This window comes from Nilaparvata lugens, chromosome 6 (genome assembly GCF_014356525.2).
Source record: "Nilaparvata lugens isolate BPH chromosome 6, ASM1435652v1, whole genome shotgun sequence".
Classification (NCBI taxonomy): Eukaryota; Metazoa; Arthropoda; class Insecta; order Hemiptera; family Delphacidae; genus Nilaparvata; species Nilaparvata lugens.
The window spans coordinates 18,254,349-18,275,450 of NC_052509.1; the positions used below are offsets into that span (position 1 = coordinate 18,254,349).

The 21,102-nt window shown below is 35.2% G+C and overlaps 1 protein-coding gene across 1 annotated transcript in view; it reads left to right on the forward strand.

The window, feature by feature from the left end:
- LOC111048856 (protein furry) overlaps positions 1-21,102 on the forward strand; it is a 329,691-nt gene that overhangs the window by 1,139 nt on the left and 307,450 nt on the right. The window contains exons 2-12 of the mRNA XM_039431376.1: positions 23-160; positions 1,456-1,690; positions 2,844-3,022; positions 4,150-4,374; positions 8,453-8,596; positions 10,413-10,641; positions 11,971-12,248; positions 13,731-13,866; positions 15,251-15,421; positions 16,968-17,163; positions 18,231-18,407. Of these exons, the coding sequence (XP_039287310.1) occupies positions 23-160; positions 1,456-1,690; positions 2,844-3,022; positions 4,150-4,374; positions 8,453-8,596; positions 10,413-10,641; positions 11,971-12,248; positions 13,731-13,866; positions 15,251-15,421; positions 16,968-17,163; positions 18,231-18,407 (2,108 nt within the window). The remainder of the gene's footprint in view (positions 1-22; positions 161-1,455; positions 1,691-2,843; positions 3,023-4,149; positions 4,375-8,452; positions 8,597-10,412; positions 10,642-11,970; positions 12,249-13,730; positions 13,867-15,250; positions 15,422-16,967; positions 17,164-18,230; positions 18,408-21,102) is intronic.

Here is a 21,102-nt window from a genome sequence, read left to right on the forward strand (position 1 = left end):
ATTCATCGATCTAAATTTCCAGATGGTACCAATAGAAGAATTCGAAGCTTCGTTCCAATTTATGCAAGAATGCGCACAATACTTTCTAGAAGTCAAGGATAAAGATATTAAACATGCCTTGGCCGGCTTATTTGTAGAAATACTTGTACCTGTAGCTGCGGTAAGTACCATTATACTTTCATAATATAATTAAAAAAAATAATATCTAAATCGGCTTTGACGTTTTTTCACTTGAATCGCAAAATAAAATATACACAACCATGAATTCAGTTTTAAACATTATAAATTGAAGATCACTTTATGATTTCAATTTAGTTACTTAACAGAAATGTACGATGTTCATTTCTTGTCTCAAAAACGTGCTATATAGGAATGAGTCGTGTTAATGCTCAAAAACCTAGCCTAATCAAATTGCATTGATATATTGAAAGTTTCAACTTGATTGACACTGTTGGAAAAAAATTGCATGGTTGCCTGTAAAGTTGGTATACGGGCGAAAGTTTTACGTGACAACGACTTTGAGTGGTAAAATAATTTTAATGTGAATATTCATTCCTATAGTAGGAAGAAGGATGAAATAATAGTAACAATTTAAAACATTTATTTATACAAAGAATTATATTTAAAACATTAATTTATACAAAGAATCTCACACTGAATTTCATACTAACAAAATTTTATTTTTACCTTCACACATCCTCAACAAAATCACTCTGTCTCTCTCGCTCTTAGGCGGGCTAACTGTGCTCGATTCAATTTTTTACATAGCAAGTCGCGCTCATTTTTCAAGTTAAACAAATTATTATTGGCTGAGAAACGATTTATACTACTTTTGTGATTGAAAACTACCACAACATTGTGATTACTACAACATAACCTATTCACTTATACCTATTATACTTACACTTATACCTATTCATTTATACTTATTCACATAACCTATTCACTAAGTAGTGGCGCAGTCGCAGGAGATTGCTCCGTTTTACTCTCTCTCCAGGTGAATGCTGCTGCGTTGCTCGCCACTGCTCCTATTCGTGCTCTTTCCAGACGACCGTGAACCGAAACGAACGCTCTCATTGTGAGCGCATAACGTGGGAACGTAACGCAGTTTCTTGAAGTGTCACCCGGCAAACCAATTTATAAGACGTTGTCACGTCAATATATTGTGGCGTATATATGTGCTAATAAAACCAGGATACTCTGAATTAACGTGAAAATTGATGTTGCTTTTGAATTAGTATTTCGGTGTGTAATTCATACAATCTTATTATTTTTTGATTGAATTAACAGCTAGTACCATTCTCTAAGTTAATTCTATTCCATATTTTATCTTACAAATTTATAAGTTTAATAATTCAATGTTTCAATAGCCATAATGATTACTGATAATGATAGTCATTGCTGATTATTATGTACCTTTAAAGTGTGTAATAATATTTAATCTCTTATTTACAGACTGTGAAAAATGAAGTGAATGTTCCTTGTTTGAAAAATTTCGTCGAGTCTCTGTACTCGCAAACGCTTGATATGTGCACCAAGTCCAAACACCGGCTGGCGATATTCCCCCTAGTCACCTGCCTGCTCTGCGTCTCGCAGAAGACATTCTTCCTCCAGAACTGGCACTACTTCCTGGCCATGTGTTTGTCTCATCTGAAGAACAGGGATCCCAAGATGTCCAGAGTGGCTCTGGGTAAGTCATCTTCTGTACGGTTTCAAAGTTATCTTTAAAAATATCCGGATCCATATTCTATTCACAGTTATTTCCCTCTGATAGTTTTCTATGAATTGTATATATTGGTTTCAATTCGTGTTTTAAGATAGCTTCATATATCAATAATATTGGAATACATCTAACATCTACTTGATGTTTTGTAAATTTGCTTGAAATAGCATGACTGTGCTCCATGCCTGCATGCAACAGTAGCCAATGTTTCATGGGGCTTCTGAAATGATGCTGAGAGTTGTCAAATTACATTTTAGTCAAAAATTAATACCATAGTACCCTTTTGAAAACTTTTTACATTAAGAAGTTTTTAAAAAGGTACTATGATATTATATCTTAACTAACACATCAAGTAGCCCTGAAGAAATAGGTTTTTAGAAAATACATATCAGTTATAGGCTTGGAAACAGTTTATTGATTGCTAAAAATAAACCTATGAAGGAAATATTTTGTTATTGCACTTCTTGTATTTAGATCATCAGCTCTGATGAAAATTTGTCAGGACCTAGGAAGGAGGCTGGCTCACATGGGTGTTGGAAAGGCGCAACAGTCTGATAGCCCACTTAATGTAATTGTGATGAAATATCTGAGAGAAGTACTTTTGAGAAAATGAAACAAAATGTACTTATTCTAATTTTCTTTCAGTTTCCTTAGTTATTTTGTTTGATGGTTGAAGCTTAGTATGAAATAGAATATTATTTTTTAATATTGTGAATTATTTATGATTATGTGACGGAAAGTGGTTGAAATGAAGGACATAGAGAACATAAATTGTGGGGGAGGAGCATCACTGCTGTGTCAGAATTATTCTCCAAATTAATAAAATATTGAATTCGCTCTTATAAATTCAATGTTAATCACGTTATCGCTTGTCTCACTGTGTACCACAGTTACAAATCCAATAGATATTTGAATTACATTCAAATATGAAAAATAGAACATGAAGTGAGTCAAGGGTACATTGAACAGTATACTGGTACAAAGGAAAAGCAGTTTTTAGTGATAATCATATAGCGTTCCTTATATTGCGATTGATATCATTCTAATTCATTGCTATATTATATCACCCTGACAGCGTGACAGGTTTAGTCCAAAACTTTAGTATTGTTTCTTGTTACAGAGTCGCTTTACCGTCTGTTGTGGGTCTATATGATCAGGATCAAGTGCGAAAGCAACTCTGCAACCCAGTCACGACTGCACAGCATTGTCAACTCCCTCTTTCCCAAAGGTTCGAAAGCCGTCGTTCCAAGAGACACTCCGTTGAATATATTTGTGAAAATTATTCAGTTTATCGCACAGGTGAGCTAAATCGTGCATTATATAGTCATACTCTTTCTTTCTGTGAAGGTGATGTTGGGGTGGGTAACCATATGAATGAATATGAAAACGACTAGATTTTGTCAAAACCACTGATTTTTTAAAACAATTTCAGGTACTAATTGTGGTTGTTAGACCATTATCAGTTTACTGGAGCAGTTCACTAGTGATTGATAATGGTGTATCAAAACCGAAATTGGTCCATCAAATTATTATAATAAATCAGTGGTTTCAATAAATCTAGTCGTTTCTATCCAATTATACGTTTTCTTTGTAAATAAAATATAGGCCTATACAACAGCCTCTGCACTAGACTTATTTCATCATTTGTTCATAAGTACAAGAATTGTTCATCGATACGATTGCAAGAGAAAAAAAAGGCTCAACTATTTGCCAGAATTATCCGAAATGAGATTCGATTCACTTTTCACATTATACACGAGTTGCATTACAATACATTTATATTTCCATTTTTATCTTTTTTAGCTGCGCAACGAGGAGTTGTCTTGTCTTGTCAAACGATTTATGTTCACCCAATAAAGATGCGTACTTTTATTTCATACAAGTTTTCATATTTATTTCATTCACATTTGAGTTATAACAAACTAGTGTAACAATACTTATAAACAAAATCAGCTACCTACTACGACAGAAATGATTATAAGATGATATCGAAATAATTATTCTCACCATATTAAAGCCTCAAGTGAAGTGAGTGAGGCAAAAACACTGGAAAAAGGTGTTTTATCGGTGGCATAAGGTGTGGCATATCGGAATAATTATTCTCAGCATATTTTTACCTCATGTGAAGTGAGTAAGGCAAAGCCCTGGCAAAATGAATCCTCAATGTGATATAGTATAAATACTTTGTTTCACATTTATTTGTGTTCGTTACAGGAGCGCCTACACTTTGCAATGCGTTGTATAGTAATAACCGCAATCAATAGGTGGATACTATCAAATGTAATCTAAATAATGTCTTAAAAAATCTCAATTTCATTTCATCTTATCTAATCTAAATTATTTCCAATGCAATCTAAATCATATCTCATCTAATCTTATCAATAATAATTAACAATTAGTTAATATGTTGTGTTTTGTTTGGTTAGGAGCGGCTGGACTTTGCAATGCGGGAGATAGTGTTCGACCTGCTGTCAGTGGGCCGAACCATCAAGATGAACCTGCAGCCGGAGCGCATGAGCATTGGCCTGCGAGCATTCCTGGTGGTCGCCGACAGTCTGCAGCAGAAGGAGGGTGAGCCTCCCATGCCGCGCACCTCGGGGGTGCTGCCCTCGGGCAACACGCTGCGCGTCAAGAAGACCTTTCTCAACAAGGTCAGTCAGATAGTTTCAAACGAATATAGTAGTATTGTTTTCTTAAGGGCCAAGAAGACCTTTATTAATAAGGTCAGTCAACGCTGAAATGACTATTCAATAGAAACTTTTTCATATTATTATACCATGAGCTTTGTCATTATAGTACTGAACATTCTTATGCAAAAAAATTTACATTGAAAAATAATTGGTCTGTGATTATTTATTTGTATATCAATAAAAAACAATAATTTTATTCATATGTTTGATTATTCATATTTGTATTTCATTCGTATGTATATCATGGAAGCGATTTGGTTTCGTGGTCGCGCTGATAAGCTATCGATAAGATATAGTTACTGCAAATGTATGCAATAGTATATGCAATATAGTGTATACAATATGTATATCATATTTGTATTGTATTATCGTAGTATTGAAGGCAGGAATTAGATGTTGATATGAGCAAAACGAGTGTACGTCATTGCTCATAGCCTCGTCATTGTAGTACATTGTTATGTAATCAACAAAATAACATTATTACTTATACCACCTAGAAGTAATATAATATTATATTATAATTCCTAGTTTATGCAATGATTGTATTAAAGTCTTGTAAGCAAGAGTTGAATGTTAGTTCAGACACGAATGAAGAAAGTTTCTCAAATACATCACAAGTGCTTGAAAGGGCTGATACATTGATTGCATACACTATTCTATCGACTATACACTATTCTATTATATCGACTCTCACCATACAGCGGTTCTATGCATGTAATATTCTATATTACTGTTAGGTTAGTGCACTATTCTATTATATCGACTCTCACCATACAGCGGTTTTATACATGTAATATTCTATATTACTGTTAGGCTAGTGCAATCAAATACTTCCTTAAGCCCAACGTTAGAAGACAGATTTTCAAGAATGCGATATTTTGTACTACAACCTACGTCACGGCTGCAGTTCCCCCACACCAATTGCATTTTAACTTAAATACAATAGATGAGTGACCAACCTTCTGTCTACTAACATTGCCTTTACCCTACATTATGGAAGGGTTAAAAAACAGTAGGCGAATATAATTTTAATTTTTCAGGTAAGGCAAAAAATACATTGTGATGCTATGAAAGGAAGACATCAAAACGTATTTTTCGAAACTACAATCTGAATGAGAACTTGGTACTTGACCTATGCCCAAACTTACCTTATATTTTCACTTAGTAGAGAATTAATAACAAATTGAGGGTTGAAAAGGTGAATAATAAATCTATATTAACGCCTTCACAGCTGAAAAAAAGGGAAAGGTACTCAAAAGAACTTGATAAATGCCTGGGTTGGATACCTCCTCTAAGTAAAAATTATAAACGATTTGTTGGGGCAGTCATTAGTACAGCTAAAAAGTGCATCCCAAGAGGATATCGCAGAGAATATATTCCAGGCTGGTCCCAGAATAGTGATGAACTTTATCAAACCTTCTTGGAGACGGGTGAGCAAGAGGTGGCAGATGAGCTCCTTCATAGTCTTGATGAGGCAAGGAAACAGAAATGGATGAATGTGGTTGAGAACATGAACTTCCAAACCTCAAGTCGACAAGCATGGGCTCTTCTAAGGAAATTGAGAAGTGGAGCACCCATGGAAAGACAAAAAGCAGGTGTCTCTGCAAACACAATAGCATCTCAAATAGTGGAAACATCCAGAGCACAAGTGGACAGAGAACACTCGACCAAAATAAAACATGAGCTGAGCCAACTTAAGAGACAGGCAACAGAGAGTGAATTCAGTCTCCCTTTCACCCCAGAAGAAATCGCATCAGCTCTTAAGCATGTAGCTTCTGGAAAAGCACCAGGATTTGATAGTGTAAACCCAGAATTTCTAGTTAAATGTGGAAAATATGCAAAGGTATGGCTGGCTAAATTCTTCACTGATGTTATGCAAACTGGCAATGTACCCAAAGAGCTGAGGCAGTCAAAGATTATAGCAATTTTGAAACCAGGAAAACCAGCAAACTCAGCAAAAAACTATAGACCAATTGCATTACTATCGGTGGTGTATAAACTACTGGAGAGGCTAATCTATAATAGAGTATGCCAGAAAATATTTGAAATCATACCTGTTGAGCAGGCTGGGTTCAGACCAGACAGGAGCTGTGTTGATCAAGCTCTATCACTTACAACATGCATTGAAGCTGGTTTCCAGAAGAAACTGAAAACATCTGCTGCCTTTATCGATCTATCAGCAGCTTATGACACTGTTTGGAGAGAAGGTGTGATCTATAAGCTCCTAAAAGTGATCAAGTGTAAAATAACAGCTCGTCTTGTGAATAATATGCTGAGTGATAGAACTTTCAAAGTCATCATTGGATCTGATATAAGCTCACAAAGAAAACTTAAGAATGGTCTGCCTCAGGGCTCAGTTCTTGCCCCTCTCTTGTTCAGTCTGTATATTGCTGACATGCCAGAAACCTTGTCTAGAAAACATGGCTATGCTGATGACTGGGTATTATCAACACAGTGTAAATCATTTGAAGAGTCAGAGAAAATTCTCACAGATGACTTGAGAGAGATGGGTAGGTACTTTCGAAGATGGCGTCTCCAACCAAATGCCAGCAAAACAGAAGTTGCATGCTTCCACCTGAACAATAGAGAAGCTAACAGAGAGCTAAGAATTCAATTCGAGAATAGAAGCCTTAAACACAATAAGGCTCCAAAATGTTTGGGCGTGATACTTGATAGGACACTTTCATTCAAAGAGCACCTAACAAAGACGGCAGAAAAACTAAAAACCCGAAACAATATTATGCAAAAACTTTGCGGAACATCATGGGTAGCTTCAGCATCTACATTACGCTCTACAGCCCTAAGCCTTGTCTTTTCAGCTGCTGAGTCCTGTGCTCCAGTCTGGATGAATAGCTCTCATGTTCATAGGGTTGATGTTCAGCTAAATAACTCAATGAGAATGATAGGTGGTGTTCTGAAATCTACCCCTGTGGAATGACTCCCAGTGTTGAGTCACATCCCACCCCCAAATCTTCGACGCATGAATGCCCTCACTAGAGAGTACAAGAAGATACAGGAAAATCGAAGCCTGCCAATACATGAGGATATACAAGATGCCAATCAGAGCCGTCTGCAATCTCGTAAGCCACCGGTTAGGACGGCAATTACAGCCTTAGATTCAGGTTTCCGTTTAACTGAGGCCTGGCAACAAGCGTGGTCATCAAAGCAGAACATTGACATCCCATTTGTAGCCAAAAGGCCACCAGGCTTCGATTTGCCTCGTAAAACATGGTCGGCATTGAATAGGGTACGAACTCATCATGGTAGATGTGCCTATCTGATGCATAAGTGGGGGAAGGCTGACTCCCCTTTCTGTGAGTGTGGAGCAGTCCAGACTGTGAGACACATAGTGGAGGAGTGTCCCAGATCAGCATACACGGGTGCACATGAAGATTTCCTGGTGGCTAAACCAGCATCAATAGCCTACTCAAATACCCTGGAAGCATGTCTCTAACTTCCAGGTCAAAAGTGACTAAGATATTTTCATTCGTTTTATATATGAATTTTCTATTGTTTTCTTTTTTCGAATTTTGTGATCATAAATGTGTTGTGTATACTGCCATACGCTAAATAAATAAACAGTTGAAAAATTTTAAGGGATGTTGAAATTTTTGACTTATCTGCATTTCTAATTCTGCTAGTGGCAAAATGGAGGTTAACAATAACTATGTTGAAAACAAGCATTTGATTTAGCCTTTCAATGTTTCATTATGGCACAAACAACTTCAAAGATTTTGCTCTTACAGTAATATAATAAGAATGTTAAATGTTGCATAGTTATAAATTATTAATGCATATTGTTTGCATTACGTTTGTGTGATTATTTTTCATATATATTGAACTTATGAAAATTATTATAGTCAATGCTATTTTATAATAATTAATGGCATATATGAATGAATAAAAATGATCTATTGTGATTGGTTGATAAACCGCAGATTGAGACAGCAGTGTCCAGCAATGCACCTAACATGAACAAATGAACATTTTCCTTTATAACAGTGAATCGTAAGAGTAATATTGATATTGATTGTTTTAGATGCTGACGGAAGACACAGCTCGCAGCATCGGTATGTCGTCGTACTTTCCGCACGTGCGTCGTGTGTTCGTTGACATACTGCGAGCGTTGGACGCACAGTACGGCCGACCTCTCATGATGACAAGCACGCAAAATGTCAACAAGGTATAACTCACTTCCAAACACCTTTTACTTGACAAAAGTCTTGAATATTGTCTCTTTAGATGATGATGATAGTCTTTTTACCGGACTTTATTTTATGCAGCACTTAAATTACAGGACTTTGAATTATTACAAGGTATTACGCTCTATAATTTTTGGTGACCTCTCATGGTGGTAGTTGGCAGGCGAGTGTGGTTCTCGTTTCTCAATTTTACAATTCTCATTTCCGATTTCTAAATTTGCATAAAATTTGAATATTCTATTCCTCCGCCATTCAAGGCTCAAATAGACCGTACCAAATATAAAATTATCAACTTATATTACATATTTAATAATTTCTTTGCCTTCGGGCCATATCCAAAACATATACTATACAACAATTTTTTACAAATTCTTATTATTTGTAGAAATATATACAAATATTTTTGAATCGGCTCACTATTGCCGCCTGTCAATTGCCGCTATTTGATTGGTGCATGCAAATTATTACAGTATTCATGCGCCCAGTAACCTCCTACTTCCTTAATACATTTAATTATTTTTGTTGGGTTTTTAAATATGCTCTTTACATGCTAAGTAATTTTTTATAGATTATTAGTTGTTTCATACATTACAATAATTAGCCACGTGAGACTTTTAGTTCCTCAAATTGCATACTGTTTTGCCACAATAAATTTCTGCCAAGGTGCTTGGTCAGATTCTACGTTGTATGGCTCGGTCGATCGTTAGGTCGCCGATCAGTAAATATTTATGCCTAACCTCAATTTTCAATATTTTATATAATATTATATAGTAGCAAAATTATTTCCATTCCTCTTAGGCTGTTGTACAGTTTAGCCAGGACGTCTGATATTATCTAATCTTTACGTTATCTCTTTGGCGATATTAGCCAATTACTTCACTTAGACCTATAAATATTTCAACTAGGGATTTTTATTTATCAATCCAAATTAAATATGTTACAAAGCATAGAATAAAATACCTTACCACTTTACCACTATTGAAATATGGTGGTATAACAATATTAGTGTCTTTTTCTTTCCTTTCTATCAGGGAGAAATACCACAACATCCTCCTCCCATACAATCAAATCACTTTTTTTCCCTGCTTGTTACCATTATTCTACTGTTATATTTTCAAATTCCAATGAATCAATAAATTCATTCAATGAAAAAAAGATAAGAAAAAGGTAAAAAAGACGAGCAAAATTTTAAGCGATTCTACTTCTAACAAATGGTAGCTAATTAAATGGTATTGCATTCAATAGTTTGAGCAGAAAGAGCAGTAGAGTTTGTTTCCAAAGTATCCAAACTATTTAGGGCCGGTTTCCGAGCTCGGGATTTAGCTACGTTCTAGCAGGACTTCCTATATAAAGGTAGTATAGGAGGTCCTGGTTCTAGACTTTTAACAGCTGGATTCAGTAAATTGGCTTTCCGAAACGGGGCGTAGTCGTAGTTTTCATTATAATCTTTATTTTCTCATTTCTATAATTGAAAACGTTTTCCCTTGACGAAATAAAGCATTCCTTAATAATTCAAAATTGCTAAAACTTTTCACTATTCCCTCTTTATTTTATTTTGTGTTCAATTTTCTAATTTTTCGAAATTTATTTTATACGTGGACGACGACTAGGCCCCGTTTCGGTAAGCCAATTTTCCGACTCCAGCTGTTTAAAGTCTAGAACTTATCTAAATGCGAGCTCGGAAACCAGCCCTTAGTTGTATATGTGTATATTTTTTAAATGTGAATTAACGAACATTTCGGAAAAATAGAAGTGAGTAGACTATTTGAATGAAAAGTAACTGGTTGTTTTGGTCAGGAGCCGGACGAGATGATAACGGGCGAGCGGAAGCCGCGGATCGACCTGTTTCGCACGTGTGTGGCGGCCGTACCGCGGCTGATCCCGGACGGCATCACGGGCGGCGAACTGGTCGACCTGTTGGCCAGGCTCACTGTGCACATGGACGAGGAGTTGAGGGGCCTGGCCTACCAGTCGCTGCAGACCCTTGTCATCGACTTCCCCGAGTGGAGATCCGACGTTGTTCTAGGTTAGTGATGTAGATGCTTTCGAAATGGGAAGAGTAGGTTTGTGGGAATTCAGTTCTGTGAAAAATGAAGACTAACCATATTCTATCACTTTATGCACTTGGTCATAAAGTGCGTATAATGTTTTCCATCCATGCACTTTGTCATAAGGTGCATGAAGTGTTTTTCCATCTATGCACTTTTCATCTATCTAAATTCAGGAGAGAAATAGTTCGGGAGTTAGGGTATGCCTGTTCTTCCCTCCCAATATTTTCAAGTGATTTGTGCTTGTACTGATTAATGAAAAACGATACTGTTTTCATAAAAATAGACGGAACAGTATTTGGAAAATGTGATAACTTTTTTGAAGGAGATGTTTGTTTGGCATTCATAACCATATCTTATCACTCACGTTAGATGAACGCCGTGTTTCTGGTTTCTGGTCAGTTGAGGTCCACTAAAAGACGCACCAAACTTTGTAACTCAAAGACGGTGTGCTTTAAATCTGTCTAAAATAATATCTTCCTTAATAAGAAAATTTTTAATCAGGTTCAATAGGGCCCATCGGTCTCGGCTGAAGTATGACAGTCGTAAGGCCCATTCACGGCTTAAATGATATATTCAGGCGAAGTGGAACTTTCGTCAGGAACTCCCCACCAATAAAATATATACGAATATTATTACAATAAAATCGCAAATTTTCTTGGAAAAATATGTTTACTAAGATCCACGTTAGAATGGCAGTAGCGAAATATAGGAGAACAACGTTGCCGATTCTCTGCCTTGCCTTTGCCTTCTATTACATCAGTATAACTGATGTAATATCAACTGTTCATTCTTGTTCGGAATGATAATATTTTATTTGTCAAAAAAATATATTTTTCAATGATTGAAAAAAAATTCATAATTGAGATGAAATTTTTTGTTAATTAATTATATTTCTACATTGTTAAAAGACGATCTGGCAACTTTGCGAAGAGGATAGTGGTATCTGCTTTGTCGAATGATAGACTGTGATAGCAACACCAATATTATTATTATTTTCTCTGTCATGTAACACATGTCAGAGGTATTTATTAAACATGAAAAAAAAAACATTTACAATATGGAAAAAAAATCCTTTACATACTTGGATTAATTTCCTTAAACTATCATGTAGCATCCCACTATAGAGTCTATGTGATATTAATAAGATACTGCCATTAAAACGTAAACCTCACTATAATTTCGAAAAAGCGCTTCATGTAATTTTTAAAGTTGAATTTTCATACTAGTGTTGGAATGGATACGGTACCTTATATAAGTAATAACTAAACTGTGAATTCCACTCAATTTCTGTATGACTTTTTCAGGCTTCACCCAATTCCTAGCGAGGGATGTCCAGGATACCTTCCCTCAACTACTGGATAACGGACTGAGAATGTTGCTGCAACTTTTGACCAGTTGGCGAAACGCGCTCTCTCCCGGCATCATCAACAGACAGCCGCCACAGCAGCAGCAGCAACAACAACAGCAGCAAGTGCCGCAACAAGTTCCACAACAGCAGTCCCTGCAACATGCTGCCAAAGATGAGTCGTCATCTTCGTCATCACGTACTCCTGTCACTCCTCGTAGACATGATCAGCAACCGGTGAGACAAACCACATTTAATGCCATCTATATTTTACAAATTTGCTCGATCAATAAGCTTTTTAAAAAGGTAAAAAATTGGAAAAAAGAGTACTTAAGTTTTTTATTTTTATTTCCTGTTCAATTAATTTATGTTCAATTATTTCCAAGATATACTTCAAGCTTGATAAAAACAATATAAAAACTTTTAGTACCCTTTCATTAAAAACTTTAAAATATTTTAACGACTACTTTCGACCATAGGTCATTTTCAAGTTAAAATGTAAGTCGAAACTAGTCGTTAAAATATGTTAAAGTTTTTAATAAAAGTCATTTAACTTGAAAATGACCTATGGTCGAAACTAGTTGAAATATTTTAAAGTTTTTAGTAAAAGGGTACTAAAAGTCTTTATTTGAATCAAGTAGCCCTTATAAGCGAAGTGATTTTCCAAACTTGATATTTACTCAATGATGTTATTTATATTTATATTCTACGAATCTTTTGCACGAGATTCTGTTGAAATATTGAAATGCTCAAAAAGTAGTTGAATGTTAAAATTTGTTGAATGATAATTGATATTGTAGAATTTTTCCATAATTGAAAAAACACAGTTTTATTCATGTCACATCCACATTTATTAGATATTTATACAGGACTGCAGTTTCTTGTTGAAACCAACACATCTTCAGCTGTAGTGTGTTGGCACGGAATAGATACAGAATGGAAACTGTCAATCAAACGCCTATTCAACCAATGTTTTTTACATGGCACAAATACTAGACATGTCACGTGACCTTAGGAAGTTCCAATCCTGGTCTTCTGATTGGCTCGCGGCAGTGAACAAGATCAATTATTGATCCGGATCAGAAAAGTGATCCGAACCTCCCATCAATGCTATTACAATGCGGAACTTCCTAACAAGAAGGCGGATTTTTGCGCCAGGGTATTAGCCGAGTTTCCATACTGTATGTATACTGTGGTATTGGTTTCAACACGAAACTGCAGTCCTGTATAAATGTATAATAGGATGTGACAAGAATAAAAACTGTGTTTTTCAATAGTTGAATGTTGTTAAATGTAGTTTAAGAAATGATCATCTTCAAATAATATAGTACTGATGTAATTACATCCTACTCAGTATAGGAGGCCTACGTCATTATAAATTAGAATAAAAGTTGAAGATAATTTTGAACAATTTAAATCAATTAATTGGGTGGAATGTCTATTACTTTACCTTCATTGAAACCATCGAGAGTTGTTTCTAATAAACTACAAATGAGGATATTAGAGCTTCACTCGTACTTCAAACAAGAATAATTTCAAGCTCTGTACATAGTACTGTATGGCACATTATCTAACTTCAACAACTTACTGTATAATCATTCACACACTGTATATTATAGGTGTAAATATGTAATTTGCTGGTGTATTTTGTTGAATAAATAAATGTAATTTGCTGGTGTATTTTGTTGAATAAATAAAAAACATTTTGTTGAATTCCAGAGAGTTGAACCCGTGACCAGCGTACTGCATCAGGCCGAGGGATTTGCACTGGTGATGCTGTGTAATTGCCGCCTCTGTCCCCGGCGACTCGCCGTTCACATCCTCAGAGAGTTGAAAGTTCTTCTCAAAGCTCTCGGTGAGGTTTGGTTCAGTATAGATTAAACCAAAAACAAGACAGATTGATAGGCACAAAAGCCTGTTCAATTTAAACCGTTATTAAATGCCACGGAGCCAATCACCGGAGTCTTCTTTTAAAAAAAGTCTTCTCTGATTGGATCTCGTGGTATATCATGCACAAAACCCTGCCAAATTTCAATCATAATTATTATACCACGAGAACCTATCAGAGAAAGACTTTTTGAAAATAAGACTCCTCTGATTGGCTCCCGTGGCATTTAAGGCTGTGCATGAATAACTCGACTAACAGCTATTTTTGGTCATTCTTGGTGAATTGAATAACTTTCTCAAAAATTGATATTTTCAGGAAATTTTTGTTTTATTCAATCAACAATACCATGAAGATTTCCTCAAAATTTCTTGGATTTATCGTTTACTGAATTTGAAATGATCTGTGTCAAAAATTTAACCTTTAGGACCTCTTTTCTTGAAAAGTAATGATAGGAAAACATTTTTCCTTGGAAAAGTTTTTTATTTTGATAGTATTCAAATAGAAAAAAATTGAAAAATATCACCAGTAAAAATAACTTTTTTGCTATTAAAAAAATGACTAGCAGTAAGATTTTTCAATAAATGAATATTTATTCACTTACTGTGACAACGAGTACTTTCGGCAGGTCCGCCATCTTCCAGGTTGTACTCCTCGTTGTCACAGTAAGTAAATAAATTCATTTATTGAAAAATCTGACTGCTTGTCGTACATTTTAATAGCAAAAACGTGATTTAATAATAAGCAGTTCGTAATGGAAAACAACATTGAAGAACCAGTAAAAATTTGTTTGGCCTTTTGCACAGCTTTAATAACGGTTAAAATTGAACAGGCTTTTGTGCAACCAGACCATTGTAATTTATTTCATCATGCAAAATAGAAATTCATTGGAAAGCAGGGCTTTTGGTAGAACATTTTTAATTATATAATGGCTACATAAACATAATTTTATTGAATAATTCCTAATTCCAGTTTCATGTAATAGCGTATTTCATCTTTGCATCATAAACGTTTTATTACGCACTACAATAGATTGAAGTAGAATCTGTAAATATTATGCCACCGTGTGGTTTGAGATATAATCATTTTATTGAATAATTCTAACTTCCAGTTTCATGTATTAGCGTATTCCATTCTTGCATCATACACGTTTTATTATGTTTTTCCATAAACGATTTATTAAGTTCTACAATAAATTGAAGTAACGTTTGTAAATATTATGCCCCCTTATGGTTTGAGATCATATATTATAATATGTCACATAGATTAAGTTACTCATGAATGAATAAGTTAATTGTTTACTAGCGAAGCTCAGTGATGTTATGAATCACTTGATGTTTTGATTGGTTGACAGGCGCCGCGGAAGACGACCAGCCGGTGGTGGATGCAATCGACCGCAGCTGTCCCGAGGTGATCGAGCGCTGCCTCAGCATGCTGCCAGCTGCCGAGAAGGCCGCCGCACTCGCTGTCTCCAGCATCGATCTGCAGTGGATTGCCGATCGCAGCTCTTCCGTCTGGACTGGAGGTCATTATCATTTCTATCAATTATCAAATGTTCATTCTCAGGCCCGGTTGCACAAAAGCCAGTTAAGTGTTAACCGTGTAATTTTACGAGAAACAATCAGAGAAGGCCTTTTAGAAAAGACAGCTTCTCTGATCTATTTCAGTGTATTGAAATACATGAAAATCTGAGTATTTTCAATTGTGAGAGCTGGTTGCACAAAATCCGGTTAAGTTTTAATTGTAATTAATTTCATGAGAACCAATCAGAGAAGGCCTTTTAGAAAAGGCCTCTGATCGGTTCTCTGAAATTATCACGGTTAAAATTTAACTGGCTTTCATGCAACCGGCTCTCACAATTGAAAAATACTCACATGAGTGTAGCTTATATGCTAATTTATTTGTTATTTGTAAAAATTCATACATACAATCACAATATTCACAAGAATAAAACTATTAATTTTACAAAAGAACTTGAAGCTCACATGGCCAATGTAGATTTACTGGCACTTCAAATTCAGAATTAAATTTAGGTCTACATAAGTTATTTAGTCTTGTGGAAGTGAAAATATTAATGTGAATGTGATGAACACAACCCTACTTTAGAAAATTGGAAAAAAATAAATTTACGAAGAGGAGAAGCCTTGGGCTAGTGCCTGCTATCTCTTTTCAATATTGTACCGTAATGTATTTGATAAAATAAATATGAATATGAAACTTTCACAGTCACAAATTCATCGGAAAATATTTAAATGTCTTCAAAGAGCTCAGATCGCTTATGTCATTAGAAGTTTGAACATTGTTTCAGTGTGTTTTCAGTAGCTTTTGGCTGTGAGTGTATTTCCACACTGAAATAAATAGAACATTTAAATCAAATCGAATTTATTCACTTGTAATTCACACAAAATATTCAAAGTATAAAACAAAATATTTTAAAGTATAAAAACAACAAGATACTATTCACAAAAAAGTACAGTATGTTATTGGACTTTGTCCGCGAATAGGAGGAGTCAGATCCAAAGTGTTTTAATTTAAGTAATATTATTTATTCAATTTATAACTTGATAGGCTATAATTGAAGATTTAGTAGGAGAAGGAGTTAGTGAGAAGAATGATTTAGAAATTTATGTATGATGTAAAATAATGAAGATGATTGAGTGCAAGCTCGCACATACATACAAAACAAGGATTTTTCGTATCATTTATCATTATAAATTTCACACATTTGTAGAAATTAAAATGATATAGAGAAGATATAAATAGACTATTCATCAAGCTAATTATAGATAGGGATTTAGAGACGAAATGTTACTGACGTTCATCACTTGACTTTTTACCAAATGCCATTCAGATGGATGTTTGATAAATGAAATTAGTAGTGACATAATGGAATGCACTAGCCGCCAGTAAATTTTCGCCTCTACATTCCGTCTTCTTATTCCTTTAATAAAGGCAATCATTCTATGCTATTCTATTCTAAGCACCGTCTATGAGCCGATTATGAGACTTCCATCCAGATTTCACTACCCTCCTCTATGTTAATTCTCGCATCTGTTATTCCATTACAACAGGCATCCAAGACGACAACAGCACAAAGAGCGGCTCTCAGTTGCACCTGAACGGAGGCACCAACGACCCGTGGGCCACCTGCCTGTTCGCCTTCCTGGAGCGCGAGTGTGTGCTGGCCCATTGTCCCACGGCTGTCACCCACGCTTGGCCCGTTGTCTACACACGGCTGCACTCGCTATTCACTGTCATCGATCCCACGTGAGTGTCAATCGAACCTGATTACATAAATAGTTTTTTGAACATCTAGAGAGAAAAGTGTAACTTTTTCTCCTCAGGGAAACGTTTGTCACCCAATTGCCTGAACGACAATTTCACAGAAATATACAAATACGTAATTCTCAAAAAATGTCTCCACCTTCAATAAAAATATGTTTTCGAATAATTAGACTTGAAAATGGAATAATTTCAGAAATAATTTCTTTCAAACATTTAAAAGTACTACTTGATTCCTTCAAGAAAAATAATAGTAGATATACATTCCTCCATCACGATCCATTTGCTTAAAAATGCATGCTCCAAATAACCATCAAGCTTGATTTTATTATTTCTAATGACAGACGCTCAGACATGTGTTCATAGTGATGACACTCATGCTATCTAAATGGGTCCACTTCCAGTCCCTCGGGAATAAATTAACCACTTGAAGAAATTCACTGCTTTACTCCGTATGGAGAAAATAGTTATATACTTCGGTATTCTAATCCAGAGAGTAAATGGCTATTTATCATATTAGATGGATGAAAAATGAATAACTTTCTTAAATGCAAATCCTTCACTATGGCCAGTTGTCTATGTGTGGTGACTGTGCTTTCAAAAACGTTTAAAACACTAGTGAAATTTTAAAGATCATTTTTTGGTTATGAAAATTATTTTACCAATGTATAAGAAAGCTATTCCAAATAATGGTGGATCTTGTTGATGGTTCTATTATTCAAAATGAACTACAAACGTTGTAGGATAAAATCAATGGTAATAATAGTTGATAGAAAATCCATGAATGAGTAAAGTATTAAATCTTCAAACTTATCCTGCAATGCTCAAATTGCATGAGGAATTTCAAACTTGTTTTAATATTTGACAAGTATTTTGGTGATCTAGTTAGTTGCATTGCACTATTTCCATTTATAATCTCAACCTTCTAAATCCATTTTTTTTGGTTTGTAAATTGCTTTCATTAATTGATCATGCGTGACCAATGGATTGATTTAATTTGAACATTCTTTCAACAACATAAGAATTTATTAAATTGAATTTGTTGATCGTAGACCGGTGAGTGACAACCGTGCGTCTCTGCTGAGGAGCTCTGCCCCTCCCCGGAAGCCGGTGACGGAGCGTGATGCGTACATGGTGGTATGGCGAAACTACGTCACGTTTGCCATGCGAGTCGTCCCCCCTGCTCCCAGCCCCATCATACGGTGTGCATCCCCCGATCTCAGTCTCAGGTAAGTCAACCACTCTATTATCTGCCTGTTTATGCCTGTTTTCTGTGTTTGGTGTTCCTTGAGTTTGTGCTCTTTATAGTATTGTAATTGATGTGGTAATAAATTATAAAATATAAACAAGTAATTTTGGCACCAATAAATAAAACAAAATTCATCTCTAATATCGTCCACTCTATTCTACTGCCTGTCTATGCCTGTTTTCGGTGTGTGGTGTTGCTTGAGTTGGTGTTCTTCATAGTCTTATTCAAATCAAAATAAAATTTATTTCCTTTCTGTTACAATATAAAATAAAATAGAATACAATCTTATATAATATTGTTGTAAATGTGCTTTCCAATTGACACTATATTCATTAAAAGTTTACATCGAACAAGATAATGATAAAATAACATAATCTTTGAACATCTCTCATCAAAATCTAACTAGTAAATTACTTGTAAACGTTCGTTGCCGAAACAGTCATCTTGACAACCGTGCTCACATGATAGGTATGCATGTAGGGTTTGCCTACATCACTATCCCCCCCTTAGGGATGTTGTTCTCCAATATCCAGATTTCCCTGATAAGGTGCTAGACGATTAATGTGTACAACCTTTGGTTTGGTTCTCCCTTCAGTTTTCTTAATCCTGTACACTACATTATTTATTCTCTTCACAATGTAGTATGGGTCTCCCCTTGCTCTTTCTAATTTTGAGCAAGCATTTTTAGTTAAATTGCCAAATTCAATTCTTGAAAATAACAAACTTGAACGATTGTATATAGCAGCATTTGATCCTCAATGTTATGGGATCCATCGCGTCCCAACAACGATGACTTTAACCTCTAAATCGAACAATACTCTTCCCAGCCAAACCTCAGGGCTGACACACTTCCTCCCTGCCAGATAGCTATGCCTCTGCAGTTCCGGACAGCCGTGCTTCTTTCTCGCCAGACCTCCATGTCTGCAGCTCCAAACAAGCCACGCTTCCTCCCCGCCAGACAGCCATGCTTCTGCAGTTCCGGACAGCTGTGCTCCCTCTCAGCTACATGCTGAGGACTGAGGAGTCCCATTCGAGCTAGTGACACTCTCACTTGCTCCTTATTTTATCACTTATGCCTACCTTAATGCATGTCGTAACCTGCACACCCTAGGCCCTTGTGTTAGTATTCTAATTGATGTGTAAATGAGTGAATGGGTAATGATTGTTCAAAAAATGATTATACATTTTTGCAACTTTATTGTACTAATATTTAGTAGTAAAAAATATTAATGTTGTCGATGTTACAATAATTGAAAATCAATCTGAAGATGAATAGAAAAATATAGATTTTCGTACGGAGTTATCAATACTTCTAGGGCTATCAAAGTAACTGGGGAATCCGGTCCTACAAGATGTCTAATTATCAGGCCATAACTGAACAATAATTGAAACTTTAATTAAAAAAATACAAACAAACTACATTTCATGAAGAAAGGAATCAAAGTAATGAGAAAGCTCCTGGAATCTATATAAAAATAAACTGTGTGAAAAAAGTTCTTGAGTCACTAATCACTCTTATAATATTCTAGTCACTAACTTTACTATTGTCATGTACTATTGTCACTTTACTATTGTCACTAACTTTACTAATGTCTTTCTTCGACTAAAACTCGAAAGTAAAATACTTTTATCTCATGAATATTTCAAAATAGAATATTCTGATTGATTCAATTCAAAAACCTAGTTACTCTTTCTCATCATAATTTTTTTCATTGTGTGCTCAATTTCTATGTTTTGCTTGTTTGTTGTTCGGTGTTGTCTTTTCTAGAGCATGTGTTTTTGTGCTACATTACATTACTATGTTCATATGTGTGTGTATGTATATGATTAGACTCTGTGTGTGCGTGTTTGTAAGTGTAATGTGTCAACAATTGGAGTGTTTAGATTGTGTATAGACCTTCCTTTCTCCCTGTTTGTTATATTGGATATTTAGAGCATTCAGTTCCAAGTATCTAAAATTTGAGTGTCTAGATTGTGTATAGCCCTCCCTTTCTTCCTGTTTGTCGAATTAGATGTGTAGAGCTTTCAGTTCACAGTGGGGTCTAGAACAACAGTTATTTCTTTGATAAGGCCCATGGGAATTTCGAATTAAATATCTTAATCTCTTGAATTCTCTTACAATTTATCAATAAAGCAATCAATTCAAGAGTTTATTTTCAAAATGAAAGAAGGAAATACAAAAATGAAGATGGCTGGATGATGTGACAGAGGTCCTGCGCATCATGTGTAGGAGAGCATAGAAAGATAGGGTAGAGTATAAAGATTGGTGGAGATGCTTGGTGATGAAGGACAAAGTTTATAATGGACTGTAGTGTCAGGTAAAAAGAAAGAATCAATTCAATTATTACATTGTTTTTCTTTCATAGGATAAACAATCAGAATCATTGATAAGAAACTGAACATCAATCAGCACAAAGACTATGTTTTTCACAGATAGAACAATGAAGCCGATGATACTCCCTCATTAGGCTTCTTATTGTTATTCGAGTGCTTTTATAGCTGAACTTGTGAACTTATATCTCGATTTTTAATAAAAATGTGGTTGGACAATATCTAGTCATTTTTTAAAACACTTATTGACATGGGCTGCTTTTAAATTAATAAAACAAAATAAATCTTATAGCACCCTTTATTCTTTAAAAACATACTATTTAATTCAACTTATTTTTTTGTTC